This window comes from Hyla sarda, chromosome 1, assembly GCF_029499605.1.
Source record: "Hyla sarda isolate aHylSar1 chromosome 1, aHylSar1.hap1, whole genome shotgun sequence".
Classification (NCBI taxonomy): domain Eukaryota; kingdom Metazoa; phylum Chordata; class Amphibia; order Anura; family Hylidae; genus Hyla; species Hyla sarda.
The window spans coordinates 45,040,171-45,065,564 of NC_079189.1; the positions used below are offsets into that span (position 1 = coordinate 45,040,171).

Sequence of the window (25,394 nt, forward strand, 5' to 3'; positions counted from 1 at the left end):
GGGCATGCTGGGAGTTGTTGTTTTGCAACTGCTGGAGGTGCCCTGGTTGGGAAGAATTAAGATTTGTTGCGATTCTCCACTATGATTGATCATTTGTACAGACTAGCGTAAAGTCAGTGTTGTATATACATCCCTTCCCTATAAATTGCAGGCAAATTTTCAGCCCATGTCACCTAAGCATAACTGCATACAAGACAGATTTCTGCACCTACAGGCATTGCCAAAGGATTGTTCTATGCAAAGTAGGGATCGACCGATTATCGGTATGGCCGATATTATCGTCCGATAATCCAGATTTTGGGCATTATCAGTATCGGCAATTACCTTGCCCCCGACACGCGTTGCACCCCCCACCGTACCGCCCCAGCCCCATTGCCTCCCCCATCCCCGGTTTTATAATTACCTGTTCCCGGGGCCCACGCTTCTTCTTGCTCATGCTGCGTCCTGCGTTACGCTGTGCACAGTGATGTGCGCAACGTGACGTCACTGTCAGTGCGCACAGTGACAGTTCAGGAGGACGCCACACAAGCAAGATGTAGAGTGGACCCCGGGAACAGGTAATTATAAAACCGGGGATGGGGGAGGCAATGGGGCTGGGGAGGCGGGTCGGTGGCGGTGATAGGTCTCAGGACCCCCAGACAAGCAGGGGGAGAGAAGCGGGTGGCGGCGGCGGCGGTCTATGGCACCGCAAAAGCCACTGCAGTGCGTTGATTTAAAGCGCCCGCTTTAAATCAATGATCTGCAGTGGGGTCGCGTGGGGATAAATAGCCGATAACTTATACCGGAATATCGGTATACGTTATTGGCTATTGGCCTTAACCTACACCGATTATCGGCCCGAAAAAACAATATCGGTCGATCCCTAATGCAAAGCCATAAAGAAATCTACTATAGAACCTAAAATGGCACAGGGAGCATTTCCCCACCCCCCTTAAGCACTATTCTATCAACTAAAATGGGTACTCCGGTGGAACACTCAACTGGTGCCAAAACAGATTTGTAAATTCCTTTACAAAATCTTTATCCTTCCAGTACTTATCTGCTGTATTCTACAGAGAAAGTATTTTTGAATTACCTTGGTCTTACCACAGTGCTCTCTGCTGACACCTCTGTCCATGTCAGGAACTGTCCAGAGCAGGAGATAACCCCCATAGCAAACCTCTCCTGCTCTGGACAGTTGCTAAAATGGAAAGATGTGTCAGAGCGCACTGTGGTCAGACAGAAAAGAAATTCAAAAAGAAAGGAATTTGCTCTGCAATATTACAGCCGCCAATAAGTACTGGAAGGATCAATAATTTTTTTTTAATGGAAGCCATTTACAAATCTAACTTTTTGGCACCAGTTAAAAATAAAAAAGTACCCGTTTAATGTATAAGCCATCTCAAACAAGATTCATGGGCACAACTAACCACACTGAAAACCCTGACTGACCATATTTGGAGGTAGAAGTTGGATTTAGAGAGACTAATGCCACTTTGTTGAGTGAATGAAATGAAGGATGCGCCATCCTGTTTTTCTATGTGCTGGATGCGGTCTAAAAAAGACTGACACATTGCAAATGTGCTGAACAATCATTTATACTACACTTGGCACATTAAAAGGTTTAGATCTGTGGGATCCTGCTGTGGTATACGGCAGCATCTTATTCTCCTGGATTGTTGACTTATTCCACTGAAGTTTGCACTGAATAGGTGTGAACCTACCCTTAAAGGGGTACTCTGGGAGAATTTATGTTTTTTTAAATTAACTGGTGTCAAACAGTTATACATTTGTAAATAAATTACAAAATCTTAATCCTTCTAGTACTTCTTAGCGGGTGTATAACTACAGAGGACATTTTTTGGATTTCTTTTGTCATGACCACAGTGTTCTCTGCTGACACCTCTGTTCATGTCAGGAACTGTCCAGAGTAGGAGCAAATCCCCAAAGCAAACCTCTTCTGCTCTGGACAGTTCCAGACATGAACAGAGGTGTCAACATAGTCCTGTGGTCAGACAAAAGAAATTCAAAAGAGAAATTAACTTCCTCTGTATTATATAGCAGCTGATTAGTACTGGATGGATTAAGATTTTTAATAGAAGTAATTTACAAATCTGTTTAACTTTCTGGCACCAGTAAAAAAAAAAATTCCCAAAGTACCCCTTTAAGTGGGCTCTGTCAGGAGCCCAGAGGACTTTTCTGCAATTTATACACTGTAGGCAATTAAGAGGTGTAATCCAGCACAGAATAGCCTCTAGCTACGGTATAAGGCAGTGCTTCCCAACCAGGGTGCCTCTAGCTACTGCAAAACTACAATTCCCAGCATACCTGGACAACCATTGGCATGGTTTGAGTGCCATTTTAGCAACAGCTGGAGGCACTCTGGTTGGGAAACAATGGTATAAGTGTGAAGTGTTGGATCATGAGCAAAGTGACCTCTGGGAAGCCTTTAACTCCCCAGGGCATGAGAGAATTTCCCCTAGCGCATGCGTTCCATGCATTGTCATTGGGAATGCTGGAGATAACAGTGATTTACTCCAGTATCTCCAGTGCTCCCAGAGAACGCATGGAGTGTGTGCCGACCCCACCCTTCATTTAGCAGGGGGAGATCTGGGACCCTGTTATGGAGATTGCAGGGGTCCCAGATGTAAATGCACCTTCAGGGCCTGTTCACATGTACAGTATACTGCACATATTTGATGCTGCATATTTTAATGTAAACTGAATGACCTTCAAATCTGCAGCATCAATTCTGCACATGTGAATAGACCCATATGCTCCCTTGCCGTCACTATAAGCAGGGGTTACCGCCCTGCAGAGTGAACTCCCTACACTTTGAGTTCAGACTGCAAACTTCGCTCCTGGCTACCAACCTCAACCAACCAACCAAGGTAAACAAGAGGAGATCGAGCAAAACCAAAATATTAACCACTGCTGCCATCACATCAATTACAACAACAACCCCTTAGCTGTAAGAAAAAGGTACGTTCACACAATCTGCTGCAGAATTTTTGCAGATTTCATTGCTACCCAATTGACTTTAAAAAGGGCAAAGGTAATTCTACAGCAATTGCCTGTGATCAGGACTGGCCATACATATGATCCATGGGGTGACATCAGCTGTCCAGCATGCATAGTGAAAGGTGGTTGAAAAACTGCTTAGTCCAGTGTTTCCCCAACCAGGGTGCCTCCAGCTGTTGCAAAACTACAACTCCCAGCATGCCCGGACAGCCAACAGCTGTCCGGGCATGCGGAGAGTTGTAGTTTTGCAACAGCTGGAGGCACCCTGGCTTAGTCCATGGTGTAGCTCAGCTCCCACTGAAGCAAAAGGGTGCAGAGCTGCAATAAACTGGTATGGCCATTACACCATGAACACAGGCTTAATGGAGTACTCTACTTTAAAACTCAGGATAGGGGATAAGTTTCTGATCTCAGGGGGACCCAACATGATCTCCAGAACCTGTGAATGAAGCGGTGGTTTGCATGTGCTCCATGCATTCTCTATAGGAGAGCCAGAGATACACGAGTACTGTACTCCAGAACTCCCATAGACAGTGTATGGAGTGCTTGTCTCGTTCTGAAGATCGCAGGGAGTCCCACCCATCGGACCCCTGGCAATCAGATAATTATCCTCTATCTGCAGCATGTAAAATAAGTTTTAAAGTAGTGGCAAACTCCTTTAAACAAATTGCCAAGTCTGATCATGCCCCAGTTTGTGCCTCAGTGTTCAGGTCAGTACCTGGCACACCAATGTGGGCAATACTTTGGGCCAACTGTGAAAGCAGGGCTCCCAAGTTATTCCATAAATAATGCATCTAGTAATAAAGTTCAATTCCAGATTAACAAAATATCCAAATGTCCACAAAATTTTAAGCAAGGAGAACAGAAAAATAACTTAAATCGTCACATCCAAATCTCACATTACCAAAGCAGACTCAAGAGGCAAAAGGACTGAATGCTTCTCATTGGCCTTTGTCTTGGAATAGACCGTATAAAAGCAGATTGTATTCATGTCTCAGGTTATACACATACGGCCACCATTTAATTTTTTTCTTCAATTTTTTTATTTTATTTTAAGAGCAAGTGGCATTTACAGGATATATGCAGTAAAAGCAAGGTATGAAAGCAGTCAAAAGTCTGTACAATGTGTTACCTGAGATTAAAGTACACCAAGTATATAACCAAATCATGAACATAAGTTACAACTTATCCCGAGAAACTAGAGGCATCCACTCCAGTGTTGACAAAGCATTGTCAGCACATTTGTTCCAGTATCAAGTGCTCCATCCAAATATATGTATAGCTGCCAGCACCAATACCATATTTTTTTTTTTTTTTTTAAGCTCCAGCATAAAGTTCTATATGAAGCTGCAAAATAAGCAGCAGGTATAAGATCCATCCCAGTAAAGGTGTCATCTACTGAGCATGCAGGGAGAGCGCGTTTCCATCAGCAGACACTTAACTGAGCAAATTCAGACTCTTCAGACTCAGAGTCTTCATTTAAGCAGGCGTCCAAGTCAAATCCGCCTGCCCCCTCCTCCACTTTTCTGACTTTGGTTGGAGTGCCTGAAAACTAGAAGAAAAAACATGTTATAAATGAGACACCGCTGCATAGCATTAACATTAATACGGGAGCAATTGCAAATGCAGTTTTGGACTGCGCAATTCTGTTCGGAAACTCCAGTGCAGTAGAGTCCCATTGCTGTTCGAGATATTCTATTGCACACTACAGAATTTGTAGCTGCAGAGCTTCTGCTGCTGATCAATCTTTCCTATTCTTCCAGCTGAATACATTGCTGTGTGAATCCAAAGAAAACCTTTGATTCCTTCCCCCCCCCCGCCGCCATATTGAGGATTTCTTGCACTTTTCTGGGTTAAAAAAAATATATGCATCAAGTTTTGTCCTCCATGATTCAGTTCCACATTCTCCCCAAAATAATGAGTGGTAGAAAGTAACAATTTGTGCAAATCATTTAGACTCTTCCAAGAAAATGCTGTAATGTAGTGTGGCATGGTTCGCTTTTTGCAGTGGTCGGGGATTTATGACACTGCTGAAAAATTTGTGCAAACACTCCAATTTCAGCAAACACTTAGAAGATTGCACTTGTCTACATCGAAGCTACTTTTTCCATGTATGAATAATGTGCATCTGACGTGGGAGGGTAAGTACACATGACCTATGCTCCGGCAAATTGGGGGGGGGGGGTCAAATGAACTTTTACACAGACTGACAATTACCCACTATGTATTGATACACTGCTCAATTAAATAGAGGGACCACTAAAGATAACATCCTAGATCTGAATGAACTAATCGTATGAAATACTTTCGTCTTTACATAGTTGAATGTGCTGACAAAATCACAAAAATCAATGGAAATCAAAATTCATCAACCCATGGAGGTCTGGATATGGAGTCGCACTCAAAATCTAAGTGGAAAACCACACTACAGGCTGATCCAACTTTATGTAATGTCCTTAAAACAAGTCACAATGAGGCTCAGTAGTGTGTTTGGCCTCCACGTGCCCGTATGACCTCCCTACAATGCCTGGGCATGCTCCTGATGAGGTGGCGGCAGCTCCTGGACAGACAGGTGCAACGTGGCGTTGGTGGATGGAGCGAGACATGATGTCCAATCGGATTCAGGTCTGGGGAACGGGTGGGCTAGCCATAGCATCAATGCCTTCCTCTTGCAGGAACTGCTGACACTCCAGCCACACGAGGTCTAGCATTGTCTTGCATTAGGAGGAACCCAGGGCCAACCGCACCAGTATATGGTCTCACAAGGGGTCTGAGGATCTCATCTCGGTTACCTCTGGCAAGCACATTGAGAGCTGTGTGGCCGCACCCCCCCCACCTAAGAAATGCCACCCCATACCATTACTGACCCACCAAACTGGTCATGCTGGGGGGATGTTGCAGGCAGCAGAACGTTCTCCACAGCGTCTCCAGAGTGTCACGTGTTCAGTGTGAACCTGCTTTCATCCGTGCACAGGGCACCAGTAGTGAATTTGCCAATCTTGGTCTTCTCTGGCAAATGCCAAACATCTTGCACGGTGTTGGGCTATAAGCACAACCCGCACCTGTGGATGTCGGGCCCTCATACCACCCTCATGGAGCCTGTTTCTGTGCAGTTTGAGTGGACACGCACATTTGTGGCCTCCTGGAGGTCATTTTGCAGGGCTCTGGCAGTGATCCTCCTTACACAAAGGCAGAAGTAGCGGCCCTGGTGCTGGGTTGGTGCCCTCCTATGGACTCATCTACTGGTAGCGCCTCCATGCTCTGGACACTACGCTGACACAGCAAACCTTCTTGCCACAGCTCGCATTGATGTGCCATCCTGTATGAGCTGCACTACCTGAGCCACTTGTGTAGGTTGTAGACTGTCATGCTACCACTAAATTGAAAGCATTGCCAGCATTTAAAAGTGACCAAATCATCAGACAGGAAGCATAGGAACTGAGAAGTGGTCTGTGGTCCCCGCCTGCAGAACCACTCCTTTATTGGGGTGTCTTGTTAATTCCCTATAATTTCCACCTGTTTGTTCCATTTGCACAACAGCATGTGACATTGATTGTCAGTGTTGCTTCCTGAGTGGACAGTGTGATAGACTGAGTTACATTGTGCTTCCTTTATTTTTTTTGAGAAGTATATGAATTTATGGTGTGATCTCATTTACATTTATTTCTTCACAAGTCATGTGACCCATTGATGAAATTCATGGTTTTCTAAAGAATGTAAGGGAAAAGCTGCCAGATAAACACACCCACACTTTTATCATAGACGGTCAATGGAAGGAAGTTGCGCAGCCTATGAAAAATGGCTCGATTTAACAACGGTTACTGACCCAAAAATGGAAAGAAAGTTATGCCATAGGCAACAAGGATGTAGTATATAGTTTTCTTATTACTCCTAGATAACATCTGGACATTGTTTTTGGCAAAACACAAGTGATTCACATTATCCGTGGAGTTTCTAACCCCAAAACGTAAAGATTGAAGCCACAGGATTAGAGAGATAACAGGATGCCTTTTCCCCGCCCCTCAGGGGAACAAGCATAAGATAGGTCTATATTCAGCAACTTAATCAGAGCTCATTTTTGCTGTATGAATATTACATTACATTTATTTATCTGCAATGTTCCTAATTTCACTTACAAGGTTATCCTCAGATGCTGCTTTAGTAGGTGAACAGATCATATCTTCAGAACTGAAAAAAATAAAAAAAATGTAATTAATTTTTTGGTAAGCACTAAAGCCATGCCAACTAACCAAGCCACATGCACCCCCATAGAGGCTGTCATTGCAAATACAATTGTATGTTGTAGTAGACGTGCCATGGCTTTACTACATTTCGAAACCAGATTGCTAGCAATTAAAGTGTTACTGTGTTATAGGGGATACCAACCTCTGGGACCCCCACTGATCTTGATAAGGGTCCCACAGAGCCATTCATTGATACTTTTAGTAGCAATGAAGTCTCAAGTAGTTTCAGCCATATGCATTCACATGTGTAATGCTGGGCAAGTTTAACAAGAACTAGCCGCTGGACATACATTAGATGTGCAGCCAAGGGCTGTCACCACTTCACTATGTCTAATGCAGAGGTCAGAAAACACATTAAAGCTACTCACAACGGTTGTAGGTCATCTGCTTCCTCTTTTGGAGGATCCCATTCATGAAGGGCAATGCGCCAACGTTTTATCTGTTGGTCCCAAGATCGACGGCTGTATTTCTTAAACTTATTTGGGGTTCGCGGATGAACTTTTTGCTGTCTCGTGTGTCTGGGAAAAAATGCAGTTTAAATACATAAAGCCAGAAAAATAGGTGGCATTCACATTATTTTTACATTCCTCTAGTTCATCTGATTTTGTACTTAATCGTATAGTATATCTGGACGTAGCCATTGAAAACCTTAAAAGAATGTGCCAAAACTGATGCATGTTTTGAACAGGTAGAAGATCATTGTTAATCATGATTTTAGTCCCTATTCAAAATGTATTGAACATTATTGTGTATGTAAAGCAAATTGAATCACTATAAGGTTTGATTTGTCCAATTGTACAACATTTAAAAATATAGTACAACCCAACTTATCCGATTTTCAACTTATAAATAGGTTCAACAGATGTAAAAATAGTGATGTGAATGCAGCCTGAAGACTGACTATTTAAAAATCTAAGTTACCTTTCCAAGTTTGCAGGATAGTTATGCTTTATGTACTTCAGAATTCTATATAAACAACACAGGATGACCAACCCAGATAGAGTTAGGTGCCCCTCCAACATTTTTATTTAACATGGGTGAGCATCAACTCCTACCACCTGGTACAAGTTTATGAGAGTAGGCCAAGTGCTCTCATACCCACCCCAGTAAATGTACTGTGTTATAGAGGTGAGTGGGGATACACAGTATGCATCACCGATGACTAGAGAAGCAGCAAGTCAGGCGACACACTGAAGCCCTTGCCCCTTTATGCCTATAAAATAGCGTGCCGAGGAAACCATCGCAAGCTACCAGTCAATTGCTGGCTGCTACATAAACTTTGTAAACGATTTTACCTGATTTACAACATCACAGGGTCAACATTTCTCCAATGTGCCTAGGATTATAATATAAGTAAAATAAGTTAGTACCTTGGAACAGCTTTGACATATCTGTCATATGCAATTGTGTTCTTTCCATAGTTAATTTGCTTTTGTCTCCTGGCAAGAACTGCTGGGTCAGTTTCCATTTCTCCATTGTTTGAAGATTCCTTTGAATCAGAGCTAGAAAAGAGATTTATAAACCTTGAATTTGAGGAGTTGCCCATGCACAAAACGGTCATTTTTCTGATAACTGCAGAGACTCAATTATTGAGGACTCATTTCTATTCTTGTGATCCTGAATTGGGGACCATATGGTTAATCCATGCCTTCATGGATTAATATGGATCAGTAGAGTACACCTGGCTGCAAACTGCTGCTCTACAGCTTTTCAGACAGGATTTCGCAAAATTCACAACATTCAAGGAGAATTAAATATATGACAATACACAACAAATACCTTCCAGATGAGGATTTCCGTTCTCTGGGACCAAACTCATGAACAAGCAGTTTTCTTCGGTACCTGTCAAGGGCAAAACACAAGCCTTAGGGGTTTGGACACAAAAGTATTTGTATTTTACAAGCAGAGCATACTAAGTTTTTGTAATACAGCTATATTACCTTTTTGCCTCTCCTGCTATCCAACTTCTATTCCCATGTTCTTTGGCGAGATGCCTTTCTGAAAAATCACGTTCCGTCCATGAAACGTGCTCAAAATGGAGTCCTGTGGAGCATCATGTGACCTCTGTCCATAATCCTGCTCAGGCATCAGAGGTCACGCGGTCTCCAAGAGCGGCGCTTCTACGTATACGATCAAGTAGTCTATTGAGCCTGCACTGGTCTAAGGACGCAGAGCATTGCATGCCGAATGAATGACTAACTTGCCGTCAAATTGAATCGGATCAAAGAAGGTCACCTGATTCTGAATACGAGCGCAATATCCCTTGGTTTACATTACATGACAACAGGTGCATGTACTGTCATGTAGAGGCCGGATTACACGACAGGCCACCAGATAACATGAATAGAAGAGATGAAACTGGTCTCATGTAGTCCACTGCGCTATCAAAAGCCAGGGTGAGTCTGCACAGAATGTACATATTGGCAAAGGGTCCGAATATATAGATTCTGTCTGCAAGGTAAATTAGGGTATAAAGATGGAATGTCACCCTATGCAGTACATGAATGCTATATTCAGGTGCATCTACTGTCGTGTAAATGCTAGATTAGACCAAAGGCCAGATTACATAAAAAAAAAAAATTGTATCAAGATACAAGAGATCTCACAAGTCCAGTGCGCAAAGTTTTCTGCACAGAATGTAGATGTCAGCAGCAGCTCTGACAATTCAGCATTCACATAACAGCAGGTAAAGCTACTGTCATGTAAATTAAACAAGGGCATTGTGCTCCTATTCAGCAACAGGTGACATTGTATCACCTGGGGCAACCTATAGTCAGATGGTCAGACCTCCAGCATGCTCATGTACATGCCTAACTGTGCCAACGCACTAACACATGTGCCTGCAAAGTCAGACATCTCTTTATAAAACAGGGCAGCAGCGATTGCAAGAGGGTGGAGATTACAGGAAGGGCGCTTGGTAGAACAGACGCAGGGTAAAAACATTAACAAGCTTCCTGAAACTACACGTTCTGCCCACAAAAGAAGATCAGCAGGGAATATGGAAGGGCTGCAGAACCAGCGAAGTAGTGACAGTCAAAAATGGCTTATAGTACTTTATAAAGTTAAAATATAAACAATCTACAAAGTGACCATAGTGCTGGACAACTCATTTTACACAAAGCTTTGCTTAAAGGAGTAGTCCAGTGGTGACCCAGTGGTGAACAACTTATCCCTAACCTAAGTATAGGGGATAAGTTTGAGATTGCGGGGGGTCCGACCGCTGGGGCCCCCTGTGATCTCCTGTACGGAGCCCCGACAGCCCGCAGGATGGGGCGTGTCGACCTCCGCACGAAGCGGCGGCCGACACGCCACCTCAATACAACTCTATGGCAGAGCCGAAGCGCTGCCTTCGGCAATCTCCGTCTCTGCCATAGAGTTGTATTGAGGGGGCGTGTCGGCCGCTGCTTCGAGCGGAGGTCGACACCCGCTATCTGGCCGGAGAGCCTGGCCCCCGTACAGAGAGATCGCAGGGGGCCCCAGCGGTCGGACCCCCGCGATCTCAAACTTATCCCCTATCCTTAGGATAGGGGATACGTTTTTCACCACTGGACTACTCCTTTAAAAGGTTTGAAAAATGTCCATTAAAGGCAAATATATATTTATAAAAAGTACTTTCACGTTAAATGCATCTCAAACACGCTCTATAGACATTTTATTGCATCCTGGTCTCCATTTCTGCAATGGATCTTATTACATATTTAGTTAGGGCAGGTACTTCCCATTACTAAACACTAACATCCACAAGATAGAAATCCGGCTCCTTGTCACCTAAATTGCCTCCTTTTACCTTAGCATCACTGTACTGTGTATAAATCTTTGACACATTGCTCAGACATGTCAAAAGCTTAGATCACACCAGGTCTCAGTCTTGAGACCCACTACTGAACTGCACAGCAGTACTCTTCACTCCCAGGAAGACTGTTACTGCCAACCTTTTCACTCCATAGACCTTTGCAGTGAAAAAGCTGGGTCAGGACAGACCATCTAATCGTTTGGCATGTCTGGACAACATGCCAAGAGTTCATTCAAATTACAGTAGGAAAAATATAAAAATAGTAAGGGGTTTAGTTTACTACAAGAAAACCCATTCATGAGTACATGATCTGCACGTGTTACATGTACATTTTACATTTGCAGTAAAAAAAAAAAATTTAAAACAAAGACAGCATTCCCCATCAATGAGCAAGACCACCCATTACACTAAAGTGTTAAAATGTTGTTGTAAATTGCTTAAGGTAAACGAGACTGTAGGTACATCGCTCTTACCGTGCTAGGTCTTTCTCAACAGTTTCCATCAAGTTTTCTTCCTCTTCAACGGCTGACCCCCAATCCTTACATCTGGACACTGGTCTGTGGCTCTCCGGTGTAGTGAAACTGGTAGGAAAGGAACGCCGAGAGGTCAGCCTAGCAGATTAATGACAAGACTGAGTAATGCCACCCACATGTGCCAGGCACATATCAAAGTAGGTAACAAGCAGCAGAGTATACAGTCAAGATTACAATTTTGTATACTACAGGGAGCAATCAGCAAGAAGTTGAGATCTTCTGTCATAACTTCTGTTTGTCCCTCACTCATGAGCCAAGCTGTATACCTAGTAGGCAACCTGTCTTAATGGCTACACTTCAGCACAAAGCAGAATTAAGTTAGTCCAATGAATTAACCCAGTGGTCTCCAAACTGCGGACCTCCAGATGTTGCCAAACTACAACTTTCAGCATTCACTCCAGGCATGCTGGGAGTTGTAGTTTTGCAACATTTGAAGTGGCACAGTTTGGAGAACACTATATGGTGGTCTCCAAACTGTAGCCCTCCAGATGTTGTGAAAGTACAATTCCCAGCATGGCCAGATAGTCAGGGATGCTGGGCATGTAGTTCTGCAATATCTGGCCCTTCATATGTTACAGAACTACAACTCCCAGCATGCCTGGACAGTTTAGGCATGCCTGGAGTTGTAGTTTTGCAACATCTGGAGGACTAGATATTGCAGAACTACATGCCCAGCATCCCTGACAGTCTGGCCATGCTGGGAGTTGTAGTATTGCAACAGCAGGAGGCACACTGGTTGGAATCATTGAGCTAGAGTCTGTCTTCTAACTCAGTGGTTCCCCACCAGTGTGCCTACAGCTGTTGTAAAACTACAACTCCCAGCATGTACAGTCTGTCAGTGCATTCTGGGAGTTGTCATTCGCAACAGCTGACGGTTTGGGGTGCCCCCACATGTGAATGTACAGGGTACATTCACACGGGTGGGTTTACAGTGGGTTTCCTTCTACAAGTTTGCGCTGCGGCAAATTTTCCGCCGCAGCTCAAACTCCCAGCGGAAAACTGAACCCCCACCTGTGTGGATGTACACTAAACACTACACAAAAATAAAAATAAAAAACCACTACATATACACCTCCTTACACTGTCTCCTCCCCCACCCCCCCCTCCAATAAAAATGAAAAACGTTTCATACGGCAGTGTTTCCTAAACGGCGCCTCCAGCTGTTGCAAAACCACAACTCCCAGTATTGCCGAACAGCCATAGACTGTCCTGGCAAGCAGGGAGTCTTGCAACAGCTGGAGGCACCCTGTTTGGGAAACACTGCTGTAGGGTTTTGGTGGAGACAAGCTCCATCCTTGTAACCGGGTCCACCCCTATTGCAAAATCCTTATTTAGGCCTCAAATGAGCATGGCTGTCTTACATCAGAGCCCTATGAAAAGGTAAAGTTGGGGCTACACCAGCCTGTTAGTGTAAAATAATTTAAATCATTACACGAACATGCTGGTATTGCCCCATACTTTTCATTTTCACAAGAGGTAAAAGGTCAAAAGTTCTAATGCAGTTTCTTCTGACTACGGAAATACCCCACATATGTGTGCGTAAAATGCTCTGCGGACGAACTACATGGCTCTGGAGTGAAAGAGCACACCATGTACATTTGAGGCCTAAATTGGTGATTTGTACAGGGGTGGCTGATCATTACAGCAGTTCTGACATGAAGTATATAAATACCCCATATGTGGATGTAAAGTGCTCTGCGGGTGAATTACAGTGCTCAGAAGAGAAGGAGCGCCATTGGGCTTTTGAGAGAATTAGGCTGGAATTGAAGGCCCCCATAGTGCCAGAACAGTGGACCCCCTCCACATGTGACCCCATTTTGGAAACTACACCCCTCACAGAGTGTAACAAGGGGTGCAGTGAGCATTTACGCCCCACAGGTGTCTGACAGATTTTTGAGCAGTCCGTAAAAATGAAAGTTATTTTTCATTTGCAGAGCCCACTGTTCCAAAGATCTGTCAAATGCCAGTGGGGTGTAAATGCTCACAGCACCCCTTATTAAATGCTGTGAGTGGTGTAGTTTCCAAAATAGTGTGCCGTGTTTTTTTTTTTTTTTTTTTTATTTTTTTTTTTTTTTTTTTAAGTGTTCTTGCATCATGGGGGGGGGCTTCCTAAATGTGACATGCCCCCAAAAATCATTTCAGCAAAATTAACTCTCCAAAATCCCACTGTCGCTCCTTCCCTTCTGAGCTCCTCTAGTGCACCCGCAGATCACTTTACATCCACATATGAGGTATTTCCTTACTCGAGAGAAATCGGGTTACAAATTTTGTGGGGCATTTTCTCCTATTGCTCCTTTACCCCAAAATGAAGTTTGGGATAACACCAGCGTTTTAGTGTTAAAAATCTAATTTTTCATTTTCACGTCCCACTTTAACGAAAGTTCGTCAATCACCTGTGGGGTGTTAAGGCTCACTGTACCCCTTGTTACGTGCCTTGAGGGGTGTAGTTTCCAAAATAGTATGCCATGTGGAGTTTTTTTGCTGTTCTGGCACAATAGGGGCTTCCTAAATGAGACATGCACCCCAAAAACCATTTCAGCAAAATTTGCTTTCCAAAAGCCAAATGTGACTCCTCTTCTGAGCATTGTAGTTTGCCCACAGAGCATTTTAGCTCCTAACAAGGGGTATTTCCATACTCAGAAGAGATGGGGGTTACAAATTTTGGGGGGCATTTTCTCCTATTACCCTTTGTAGAAATGGTAAACTTGGGGAAAAAACTGCACTTTAGTGAAAACATTTCTCTCATTTACACATCCGACTAACGAAAAGTTGTGGGGTACCCTGTGGGGTATTAAGGCTCACTGGACCACCTGGTTACGTGCCTTGAGGGGTGTAGTTTCCAAAATAGTCTGCCATGTGGGGGGGGGTTGCTGTTCTAGCACCATAGGGGCTTCCTAAATGTGACATGCCCCCCAAAAACCATATCAGAAAGATTCACTCCAAAACCGCATTGTCGCTCCTTCCCTTCTGAGCCCTCTACTGCATTCGCCGAACACTTGACATACACATGAGATTTCCTTACTCGAGAGAAATTAGATTACAAATTTTGGGGGGGCTTTTTCTCCTATTACCCCTTGTAAAAATTCAATAATTGGGTCTACAAGAACATGCAAGTAAAAAAATGAAGATTTTGAATTTTCTCCTTCACTTTGCTGCTATTCCTGTGAAACACCTAAAGGGTTAACAATCTTTCTGAATGTCATTTTGAATACTTTGAGGGGTGCCGTTTTTATAATGGGGTATTTCTAATAAGGCCCTTCAAATCCACTTCAAAACTGAACTGGTCCCTGAAAAATTTAATTTAAAAATTTTGTGAAAAATTGCTGCTGAACTTTTAAGCCCTCTGACGTCTTCCAAAAGTAAAAATGTCAACTTTATGATGAAAATATTAAATAGACATTTTATTTGTGAATCAATATATAATTTGGAATGTCTAGTTTCCTTACAAACAAAGCTTGAAAGTTAGAAAAATGCTAAATTTTCATCAAATTTTGGAATTTTTCACCAAGAAATGATTCAAGTATCGACAAATGTACCACTAAAAGTAGAATATGTCACGAAAAAACTCTGAATCAGAAGTAAAAGCATCCCAGAGTTATTAATGCTTAAAGTGACAGTGGTCAGAATTACAAAAAATGCTCCCGTCCTTAGTGTTATAATGGGCTCCGTCCCCAAGGGGTTAACATTACACAATTGTAAGTTAAAGGACAACTGCAGCGTTATGACACTTATCCTGTATCCACAGGATAGGGGATAAGTGTTTGATTGCGGGGGTCCGACCACTGGGACCCCCGCGATCTCCCTAACAGGGTGCTGCCATTAGCGCTCCTGGTGAGCGCTAAGGCGCGTAGTGTCAACCTAGAGGTAGACTGAGACGCCCTGTCTCCTCCCCGTCCCCATACAGTTCTATGGGGGAGGCACGAACACTGCCTCCCCCATAGAGATGTATGGAGGAGGTGTGCCAGCTGCAACATCATGCTGCGGCTGGCACGCCCTCTGCACGGGAGAGCCACGGCACAGCCGTGGCCCTGTACACGAGATCACAGGGGGTCCCAGCGGTCGGACCCCCCCACAATCAAACACTTATCCCCTATCCTGTGGATAGGGGATAAGTGTTAATCACACTGCAGATGTCCTTTAAGTTAATCAGCTCCAAATATTGCCCAAACCTGTCGGGTCCTGCTGTGACTATTAAAAAAAAAACACTCATAAGGACTTAATGGAAAGTGGTCATCTGTTCACTCACCCTAAACCCAATACACAGGGGTGAATGGGTTAATTATGTACCTGCACTCCAGAGATCTCTCTTCTGTTAATTGTGCGCTGGAGGAGGGCCTGCTGGCAATAATTTGAACACTCATTGTCGCGGGTCATGTGACCGCCCATTTGGCACAGAGCTCACATGACCCAGGGCAATGAACATTCATATTGAGCCGGCAGGCCCAGCTCCAGCACACAATTCACTGAAGATGGAAGAACTTCGGAGGGACAGATCTTCGGAGTGCAGTTACGTATTAAACCCATTCACCCTCATCGGTCTCCTGTTCACCCACATTATGACCCAGTTTATTGGGTTTAGTGTGGGTGAACAGATGACTTTTCCTTTAACCCCTTAAGGACGCAGGACTTAAATGTACATCCTGGTGCGGTGGTACTTAACGCACCAGGACGTACATTTACGTCCTATGCATAACCGCAGGCATCGGAGCGATGCCCGTGTCATGCGCGGCTGATCCCGGCTGCTGATCGCAGCCAGGGACCCGCCGGCAATGGCCGACGCCCGCGATCTCGCGGGCGTCCGCCATGAACCCCTCAGGTGGCGGGATCCCGGCATCTGTGGCAGTGCGCGATTTCAATGAACGATCGGATCGCCCGCAGCGCTGCTGCGGGGATCCGATCATTCAGAACGCCGCACGGAGGTCCCCTCTCCTTCCTCCTTCCGGCATCTTCTGCTCTGGTCTGAGATCGAGCAGACCAGAAGATCGCCCATAACACTGATCTGTTCTATGTCCTATACATAGAACAGATCAGTATTAGCAATCATGGCATTGCTATGAATAGTCCCCTATGGGGACAATTCAAGTGTAAAAAAAAATGTAAACAAATGTAAAGTAAAAAAACCTCCCCCAATAAGTAAAACGTCCATATTTTCCTATTTTACCCCCAAAAAGCGTAAAAAATAAATTTTATAGACATATTTGGTATCGCCGCGTGCGTAAATGTCCGAACTATTAAAATAAAATGTTAATGATCCCGTACGGTGAATGGCGTGAACGAAAAAAAAGTCCAAAATTGCTACTTTTTTAATACATTTTTATTTTTTAATAAACTGTATTAAAAGTTTTATATGCAAATGTGGTATCAAAAAAGTACAGATCATGGCGCAAAAAATGAGCCCCCAATACCGCCGCTTATACGGAAAAATAAAAAAAAGTTAGAGGTCATCAAAATAAAGGGATTATAAACGTACTAATTTGGTTAAAAAGTTTGTGATTTTTTTAAGCACAACAATAATATAAAAGTATATAATAATGGGTATCATTTTAACCGTATTGACCCTCAGAATAAAGAACACGTCATTTTTACCATAAATTGTACGGCGTGAAAACGAAACCTTCCAAAATTAGCAAAATTGCGTTTTTCTTTTTAATTTCCCCACAAAAATAGTGTTTTTTGGTTGCGCCATACATTTTATGATATAATGAGTGATGTCATTACAAAGGACGACTGGTCGCACAAAAAACAAGCGCTCATACTAGTCTGTGGATGAAAATATAGAAGAGTTATGATTTTTAGAAGGCAAGGAGGAAAAAATGAAAACGTAAAAGTTAAAATTGTCTGAGTCCTTAAGGCCAAAATGGTCTGAGTCCTTAAGGGGTTAATCCCAGTAGGATCACACTCCAGATACTCTATAGGGTAATCACCCACTTTCAAGCATCATTTGTTAGCCAGATGTGCTGCGAAACCGCTGATTCTGTTGAGGATAAGGCATAAAGCATTAGTTGACCATTGATCTCAAGCAACGGAGACTGTAGTGGTGTACCTTCTCTCCATCATTCCCATAGAGCAGTGCTCCCCAGCCAGTGGGCATGCAGCTGTTGCAAAACTACAACATCAAGAATACTGGAAGCTGTAATTAAACTGCTGGAGGCACACTGGTAGGGAAAACTGCTCCATGGAACAGGCTATAGCAGAATTGTCCATACTTATCTACTGCTCCATTCAAATGAGGAACACCGAATCCCTAGGGGGCGTGGCCTGGTGCTTGGTATGAGCGGTCACATGCTGTGAGTGCTCCCACTGAGCATAATTTCTCATCCTGATTACACATCCTGGCTTACTGGACTACAAGAAATAGGGTCAAAGCCGGGAAGATTGCCCCTAAACTGGATCCAGCCCGAAATTCTGATACATCTGCTGCGGAGAAACAGTTTGCGCGGGGCGACGAACAAAACGGCACAGGCCCCTAGTACAGCACGCTCTTCTCCAGCTCATGCGCCACAGCAGGAAGCATTCATGAACCAGAGGAGCTTACCCTCAAAGTAGTGAGTGAACTCCTTCCTGCCATCCAAGATTCTAATACCTCTCACAGGTAAACTGGAGGAACTTAATAGACGTGGGACTACAGCGTCATGACCTTCAGACCCTGAGGGACTGGGTCTCAGACAGAAAGAAGGATCTCCACAGTCGAGGACACTGTAGGCCCCGTACCTGAATCCCTGGCAGCCCTCAGGTCACAGATTGAACTGGCTAAGCAAAAGAACAAATTACCTTGAACTGGCTACACTGGAATAACCTGCAGGTGATTGGTCTGTCGGAAAAGGCTGAGGGCCAGAATCCTAGTGCCTTTATGGAACGGTGGCTTAGAGATCTTACCTGACGTTCCCTTCTCAACTGCCTTTGCAGTGGAAAGGGCCCACAGGGTCCCTGCTCGGCCTCCTATTCCTGGGGTCACACAGAGAACATTCCTTGCCTGGCTCTTGCATGGTTATGACTGATGTGGTGTTGGGCAGAAGATTCCTGACCCTACCTTTGACAATGTTCGGGTGTCCATCTTCCCCTATTTGTTGGATCTTCAGAAACGGAGGGCCACCTTTGCTGCAGTAAAGGGCCATCTTTGTGCCAAGGGAATCCTGCACTCCATGGCCTGCCCCACACACCTGCTGATTGTAGATGTGACCAGGCCATGTCCACCTCCTGCGGCGATGAGAAGAACAAGTGGCTGACCCCACAGCACGGCATCTTCCCTCGTTCAGTAACTTCATCGGCTGCTTACAGGGGTACTCCCGTGGAAAACTTTTTAAATCAACTGGTGCCAGAAAGTTAAACAGATTTGTAAATTACTTCTATAAAAAAAAATCTTAATCCTTCCAGTACTTTAGGGGCTGTATACTACAGAGGAAATTCTTTACTTTTTAGATGTTTCTGATGTCATGACCACAGTGCTCTCTGCTGACCTCTGCTGTTCATTTTAGGAACTGTCCTGCACAACATGTTTGCTATGGGGATTTTTTCCTGCTCTGGACAGTTCCTTAAATGGACAGCAGAGAGCACTGTGGTCATGACATCAGAGAAATCTAAAAAGTAAAGCATTTCCTCTGTAGTATATAGCCCCTAATAAGTGCTGGAAGGATTAAGATTTTTTTAATATAAGTAATTTACAAATCTTTTTAACTTTCTGGCACCAGTTGATTTAAAATAAATAAAGTTTTCCACGGGAGTACCCCTTTAATGCCTCCTCAATGAACCAGAGTGCAGCCTCCAGTGTGCTGTGGACCCCTTTTCCTTTGTTATTTTTTCAGCATTATTTTTATTTTTTGCCCCGTTGGAAACCCTCTGCTCCCGACTGCCAAGCCTGTACCCACTTCTAGTTTGTATGGATGGATCTGCCCCCTTGCACCACCGGAGGCCCCTGATGCCCCTTCCTCCATAACCCTTCCTTTGTGACCTGATTTTCCTTTCCCAAACCCCTCCACTCCCTAGCTGAGGCCCCCTGTCCCTCCCGTATACACTATGTTTTGACTCCATCGAGTGGGGGTACTTACAGGAGGTATTGTGTAGATTTTGTTTCAGCACAGTGTTTTGGTTAATGGTGTCTGCTCCCTTCCATTTCCCTGTGGAGGGGGACCCGGCAGGGGTGTCCACTGTCACCGCTTTCGATTGCGGTGGAGTCCCTGGTGCTCCTCACCCGACAGGATCCTGTTTATGTGGGTATGAATATTGCGGGTGGGGACGAATGTGTTGGCCAGTATGCCGATTACTTGGTCCTATTCACGTCCCGGCCAAAGACAGTTTTACCTTATGTTATCTGTTTGATGGACCAGTTCAGGGGTTTTCTCTGGCCTGTGCATTATCCGGACTAAATCTGCATTCATGCCTCTGCTGGAGGGAGCGTGGCCTTTGGTGGTATGTGGCCTACCAGTTGTCCAGTCCTTTAAATACCTCGGTATTTACATTAATAGGGACCCCTCCATGGATCTCCAATCTAATATACTCCCCTTACTCCCTTATGTTCAAGCCAAATTTTAAATCTGGAGCTCCCTTCCCTTGGCTGTGGCGATCGCATCAACTTTAATTATTCGCCATAAATGCCTTTACAGTCTAGAACATGCTGCTTGCCCCATACCCAAAACCTTTTTGATACTTCCCAGTCCCTGCTGTCCCAGTTTACCTGGGGCCCTAATAGTCATAAAGTAGCCCTTTCGGTACACAACGTCCTAAATTGTGGGCAGGCGTTGTGCTCCCAGATATCCATTTATACTATTTGGCAGGTCAACTCCGCTACCTTCGCTGTTGGGTCCTATCTGACACCCTGCCTAGCTCTGAACAAACCCTGGCACGGTTTGCTAGTGGTACACCACCACATCCTCTTCTGGAGGACTCCCAATGGGGCAGGGTCTTCTTCCACTCCATAAGGTTGCTATACAAGTCTGGAGGGCAGCCAAGAGGGTGCATGCCTATATCAATGTGCCATCTTATCTCCCGCTGTGGCATAATTCCAATCTTCCTCAATGGTTGGGGTCCCAGGACACCCACTTTTGGAGTGAACGGGGGGGTATTTCTATTGTCTGACTGGTATATTGATGGGGTATTGATGTCTTTCACTCAAATGCAAGAAAAGTATGATATACATAAAAACTTCTCACAAATACCTACACATTTTCGACATGCTCTTCAGGAGCAGTTTCTTACAGGGACCGCCTAATCTCAGACTACCCCTTGATAGGAGATTTGAAATCCCAAGGTCCTAGAGGGTTGATATCTGTATTGTACTCCCCTCATCCAGGCCAAAATAGTCCAAAAGCCTTTACCAGCTGAAAGGCATTGATGGGATCATATCCCTGAGATGTCTGCTGAAGAGTGGAAGGAGGTTCAGGCATCTCACACCATGGTTTTGCCAGTGGCCAACAATAAGTTGATCCAATTATATAGAACCAGATAGAGTCCAAGCAGCCTGCACTCCTCCCCCGGCTATCCTTTGTGAGAAGCAGCTACTGCAGCGCAGCATGAGAGACAACGCAAGTGGTGGTAAGCATAGCAGTCCTAGTAGCCGGTAGACACTACAAATACTTCGGGTTCCATAAGCCCATAAGAAACAAGTCTATGCAATCCAAAAGCAGATAGAAATGAAGGGCGTCACTCACCGGAAACCGTGTCAAGGTATGCTTTATTTCATCAGTGCATGAAGACAGGGTGTGCATGGATGATTTTCCAGGGATGCAGATAGCCAGCCATGACACTGTTTCCCGGTGAGTGATGCCCTTCATTTCTATCTGCTTTTGTGATCCAATTATATATTATCCATTATAGCTACATTACCCCGGTAAGATTGTTAGCAATGGGTGTTCGGACTCTGTGGCATGCCATCGTTGCCATGCACCTACAGCGGACTTCTGGCACCTTATGTGGGATTGCGCTTATATTATGCAGTTCTGGACAGAAGTCTTACAGCTCTTAGCCACTTTTGTACAACCTGCCAATTTTTAGGCAAATTTAGCCTGAGATGACCCTGTGGGGTATTACATTTTATCACAACATTCTATCCACACCGACTTTACCTGTCAGGACGGCGGTCACTGCTGAGGGAAGACTTTTCATTAAAGACGGTCTCCTCTTCATCTTTACGTCGCCTAAAATTCCCATCTGATTGGCGCTTACGGCCCTGAGACCAGCGGGTGGGCGGTTGAGATCTAGAGCAAAAATAAATAAAATTAATTTATACAGGAAAGTAAAAAAAATCTTAAGGAAATAAGCCACAGCCAAAACACTGTAGGAGCAGCAGCTTACCACTCTTAAGAACATTGTTACTTGACCAGTGTGCCTCCAGCTGTTGTAAAAATACAAATGCCAGCATGCCCGACAGCCTTTGAGCGTCAGGACATGATGGAAGTTGTTTAACAGTTAAAGGGGTACTCCACTGTAAAACTTTTTTTAAACCAACTGGTGCCAAATTTCTAGAAGATTTTTTAATAGAAGTAATTTACAAATCTGTTTAACTTTCTGGCACCAGTTAGTTTTTAAAAAAAAAGGTTTTCCAGTTAAGTACCCTTTTAAGGCACCATGGTTGGAAACACCATTGTTACTTTAAAACAAAGGATTTGGCATGCTGAAATCCAACATGGCTGATTTTCCACTAGAGGAAGTTAGGACACAGCCATATATCACACATTAATACTATGGTTGCATGAGCCAGATGCCCATATTTTGTCTAAACTACCATAGTGTTCTAGTGATTATAGAAGTTTCTCAACCATGGTGCCTCCAACTGTTGCAAAACTACAAGTCCCAGCATGGCCGGACAGTTTTGCAACAGCTGGAGCCACCCTGGTAGAGAAACACTGGATTATAGAATAGATGATAACTAAACGGTGGAAGTCAGACTACTGTGAACCGCCACAAGAGGTCAATTGTTCCAACTGAACGGAGCGACAGCTTTTTCATTCACTGTCAATGGGACATCTGACTATTACCAAGTTGAGCATTAGGTTATGATCAGAAGTCCCATAAAAATGAATGATGTGCAAGTCGAGCATGTGCGCTGCATCTCCATTTACCTGGAGGAGTAGGACTGAAGTTTCAATGATCAGTGAGGGGGGGGGACCCCAATCGATTTGTTTACTCCCTACCTTGTATGTAGGTGATAATCTTGAGATAAGGCTGGGTACACACTGCGTTTGTGCTTGTTTTAACGTAGGCTACACTACATTAAATTTAGCTGTATGCAAAAAAAGTAGCCAACTATGCTATTGTGTTCAGCAAATATGTACATGTTGCAATCCATTCATATGGTAAGGCATTGGAAAACAAACTGCTATATGGTACGGAGTAGCATTCTCTTTTAGCATCCATTAAACAAAGTGTGAACCCAGCCTAATTGCTTTAAATTAGAAGTGAAATTATTTAGAATGTAAGCCACCGCCAAACTACCTCATGGCAGCTGCTCATCTCTACCCTGAACAAAGGAGGGGTCACGTTTAATTCCAAAATGGAGGCTTTGTCCATTCTCAACCATGAGGAGAAAATCAAGACACCTATACATAAGGCCAACCCTGCAGGACAGTGTCTCGAAACCAGCATTCCTCCAGATGTTGCAAGACTAACTTAGCACACCCAGCCAGCCTTTGGCTGTCCAAACATGTTGGGATTTGTAGTTCTGCAACAGCTGGAGGCACACTGGTTAGGAAACCCTGGCCTGCAGGCCTTCACATAAAACTTGTGCATTCAAGCTCCATTCCAGGAAGCTGTCAAAATCTGTATAACCGGACCAAAATATTTATTTTATTTTATATTATATATATATATATATATATATATATATATATATATATATATATATATATATATATATATATATATATATATATATATATACACATACACACACAGTAATTTTTTTCATTCAGTCAAATCCTGCTAAATAGACACCAGGTGGTAAGCTAGGCCTAATGTGTACAAGCACCTTAGGCCACAATTTACACTACATCTCAGGAGCAGAATTCTGCTGTAGCAGCGTCCAATTGTTTTCAATTTAATTCTGCAGCACCATTCAAGCTATGGAATTTTCACAGAGGATGTTCCACATCCATTCATTCTTTGAGCAGAATTGGCTCAGAAATGCATTGTAATCTACATAATCTTCATATCTATGGGAGCACCAATAATTCCCGAGCGCTGGACTCCAGTCTAATCTGAGCTCCCATAGAAATTAGTGGGTTAATGCAGCCAAAATTAACTTAGGCTCAGTTCACACTATAAAATTCACCCGTTTAAGACAGTTATAATGTTCTGTTCTGAAAACCCTTATAAATCGGAATTTCCAAAATAAGTTTGGCTGCAGTACCCCTTTAAATGCCATGAATAATATCAAGCACAGCATCTTCTGTAATGATACATGTACTAATGAGTAAAGATGGCAGCCGGAAGACCCCTCCCCCGCCTGCTTGTGTGGTCTGCCTTCTAGCAGGCTGTACATCATCAATATCACTGAATAGTAATAGCAATCATAAGGGTTCATGACATAGCCCATCCCCCATGAGGAGTCTAAAATGTAAAGTCTGCAATAAAAATTGAAAAAAATATAAAATATAAACGTAATGTGAAGGGATTGTCAAACCAGACCAAAAATACTACAAGTATGAGCATTCTAGTGGATGTAGGTTGCTATCAGACAGGAAGGAAGGCACATGGCTGGTTGGGGGAGGTGCTGGCTGGAGGGGGTTAGTTATTTTGGCCCGGTCAATATCACCTGACCACCGAAGGAATTGTTTGCTGCAACGCAAAATATAAATAAATAACGGGGTGACAAGTGACCGTAACTATAAGTTGTTAATAAAGTTATTGAAAAAAAAAAGACGCATAAATATATACAAATCCACTACAGGGCCTATAGACAACAAGGCCATAAAACCCGTAACTAGCAACATAGAAATCGAACCGGAGGCATCCCCGCCATATAGTACGACTTACCGGGGCTCGTCAGTGCGGCTGTCCCTGTGTCGGTACATGGTTATTATTTACCGGTAGACGCCTAAACACCCGCGGCTCACCTCCTACTGACCGAAACGCGCCAGAAACGGAACCTTAAACTACCTCACAACATCCGACTATACCACTAGTGAAAAATAGGGGAGTACAAATCGTACCACTATGCCTGTATGGATATTTCAGACAGCCAACAGTCCGGCAAGGATGCACTTGCTTAAAATGTATTAAAAATAACTGGAATGCGCATAGATATTTGAAGGATTGTACGTAAAGAGATGTAATTTGACATTTATGAGGTAAAACAAATCTCCCCTCTGAGATGAATAGTTTTGGAATGTTCCAAGCGCTGCGTGACGTTCAGTACGCGCTGAAAGGCTATTGGTTTATTCTCAATGTCAGTCAGCAGGTGGGCGGGGACGGAAGAGGCGGTGTCATTAATCTGATTGGTTGGCCGTGTTTTGTTGGCGTGTAGGTTTTGAAGAGATTACCCGCCAAATATCTGGTATATTTTTTTGGCGCAAAAATAAAAAAGGAAGGAAGAGGAATGAAGACAAACAATGGTTCATTTCATTTTTCAGTGTTTTACATATTTAGTCGTCTCCAAATTGTGCACCTCCAGATGTTGCTAAATTACAACTCCCAGTATGTCTGGACAGACGTTGGCTGCCGTCAAAGGGACGTATCTGCAAGGAATACATTGTCATATATGGGGACGGCAATGTCCCCAGGTCCTTGCGCCTATTCGTTTTTCAGAGCTGCCGTCCTCAGAATCTCCGGCGCTTCCTTAGTCTGAACATAGCCTAAAGGTCACTCCTATAATATATATTTGTCTTTTTCAAC

General features: G+C 43.8%; 1 protein-coding gene across 5 annotated transcripts in view; it reads right to left on the bottom strand.

Moving 5' to 3' along the window:
* The window catches only part of SLBP (stem-loop binding protein), a 56,744-nt gene extending 32,051 nt beyond the window's left edge, over positions 1-24,693 (bottom strand). Inside the window, exons 1-8 of one of the 5 annotated variants that reach the window (XM_056554863.1) lie at positions 24,537-24,693; positions 21,629-21,760; positions 11,511-11,648; positions 9,024-9,086; positions 8,615-8,746; positions 7,613-7,762; positions 7,137-7,188; positions 508-4,552 (exon numbers count right to left, since the gene is read on the bottom strand). In XM_056554863.1, the coding sequence (XP_056410838.1) occupies positions 4,427-4,552; positions 7,137-7,188; positions 7,613-7,762; positions 8,615-8,746; positions 9,024-9,086; positions 11,511-11,648; positions 21,629-21,760; positions 24,537-24,574 (831 nt within the window). In that variant the 5' untranslated portion in view covers positions 24,575-24,693 and the 3' untranslated portion in view covers positions 508-4,426. Of the gene's footprint in view, positions 1-507; positions 4,553-7,136; positions 7,189-7,612; positions 7,763-8,614; positions 8,747-9,023; positions 9,087-11,510; positions 11,649-21,628; positions 21,761-24,536 lie in introns of those variants that run through there. The other 4 variants (XM_056554867.1, XM_056554881.1, XM_056554862.1 and 1 more) reach the window with 4 other exon arrangements.
* Positions 24,694-25,394: the final 701 nt, after the last annotated feature.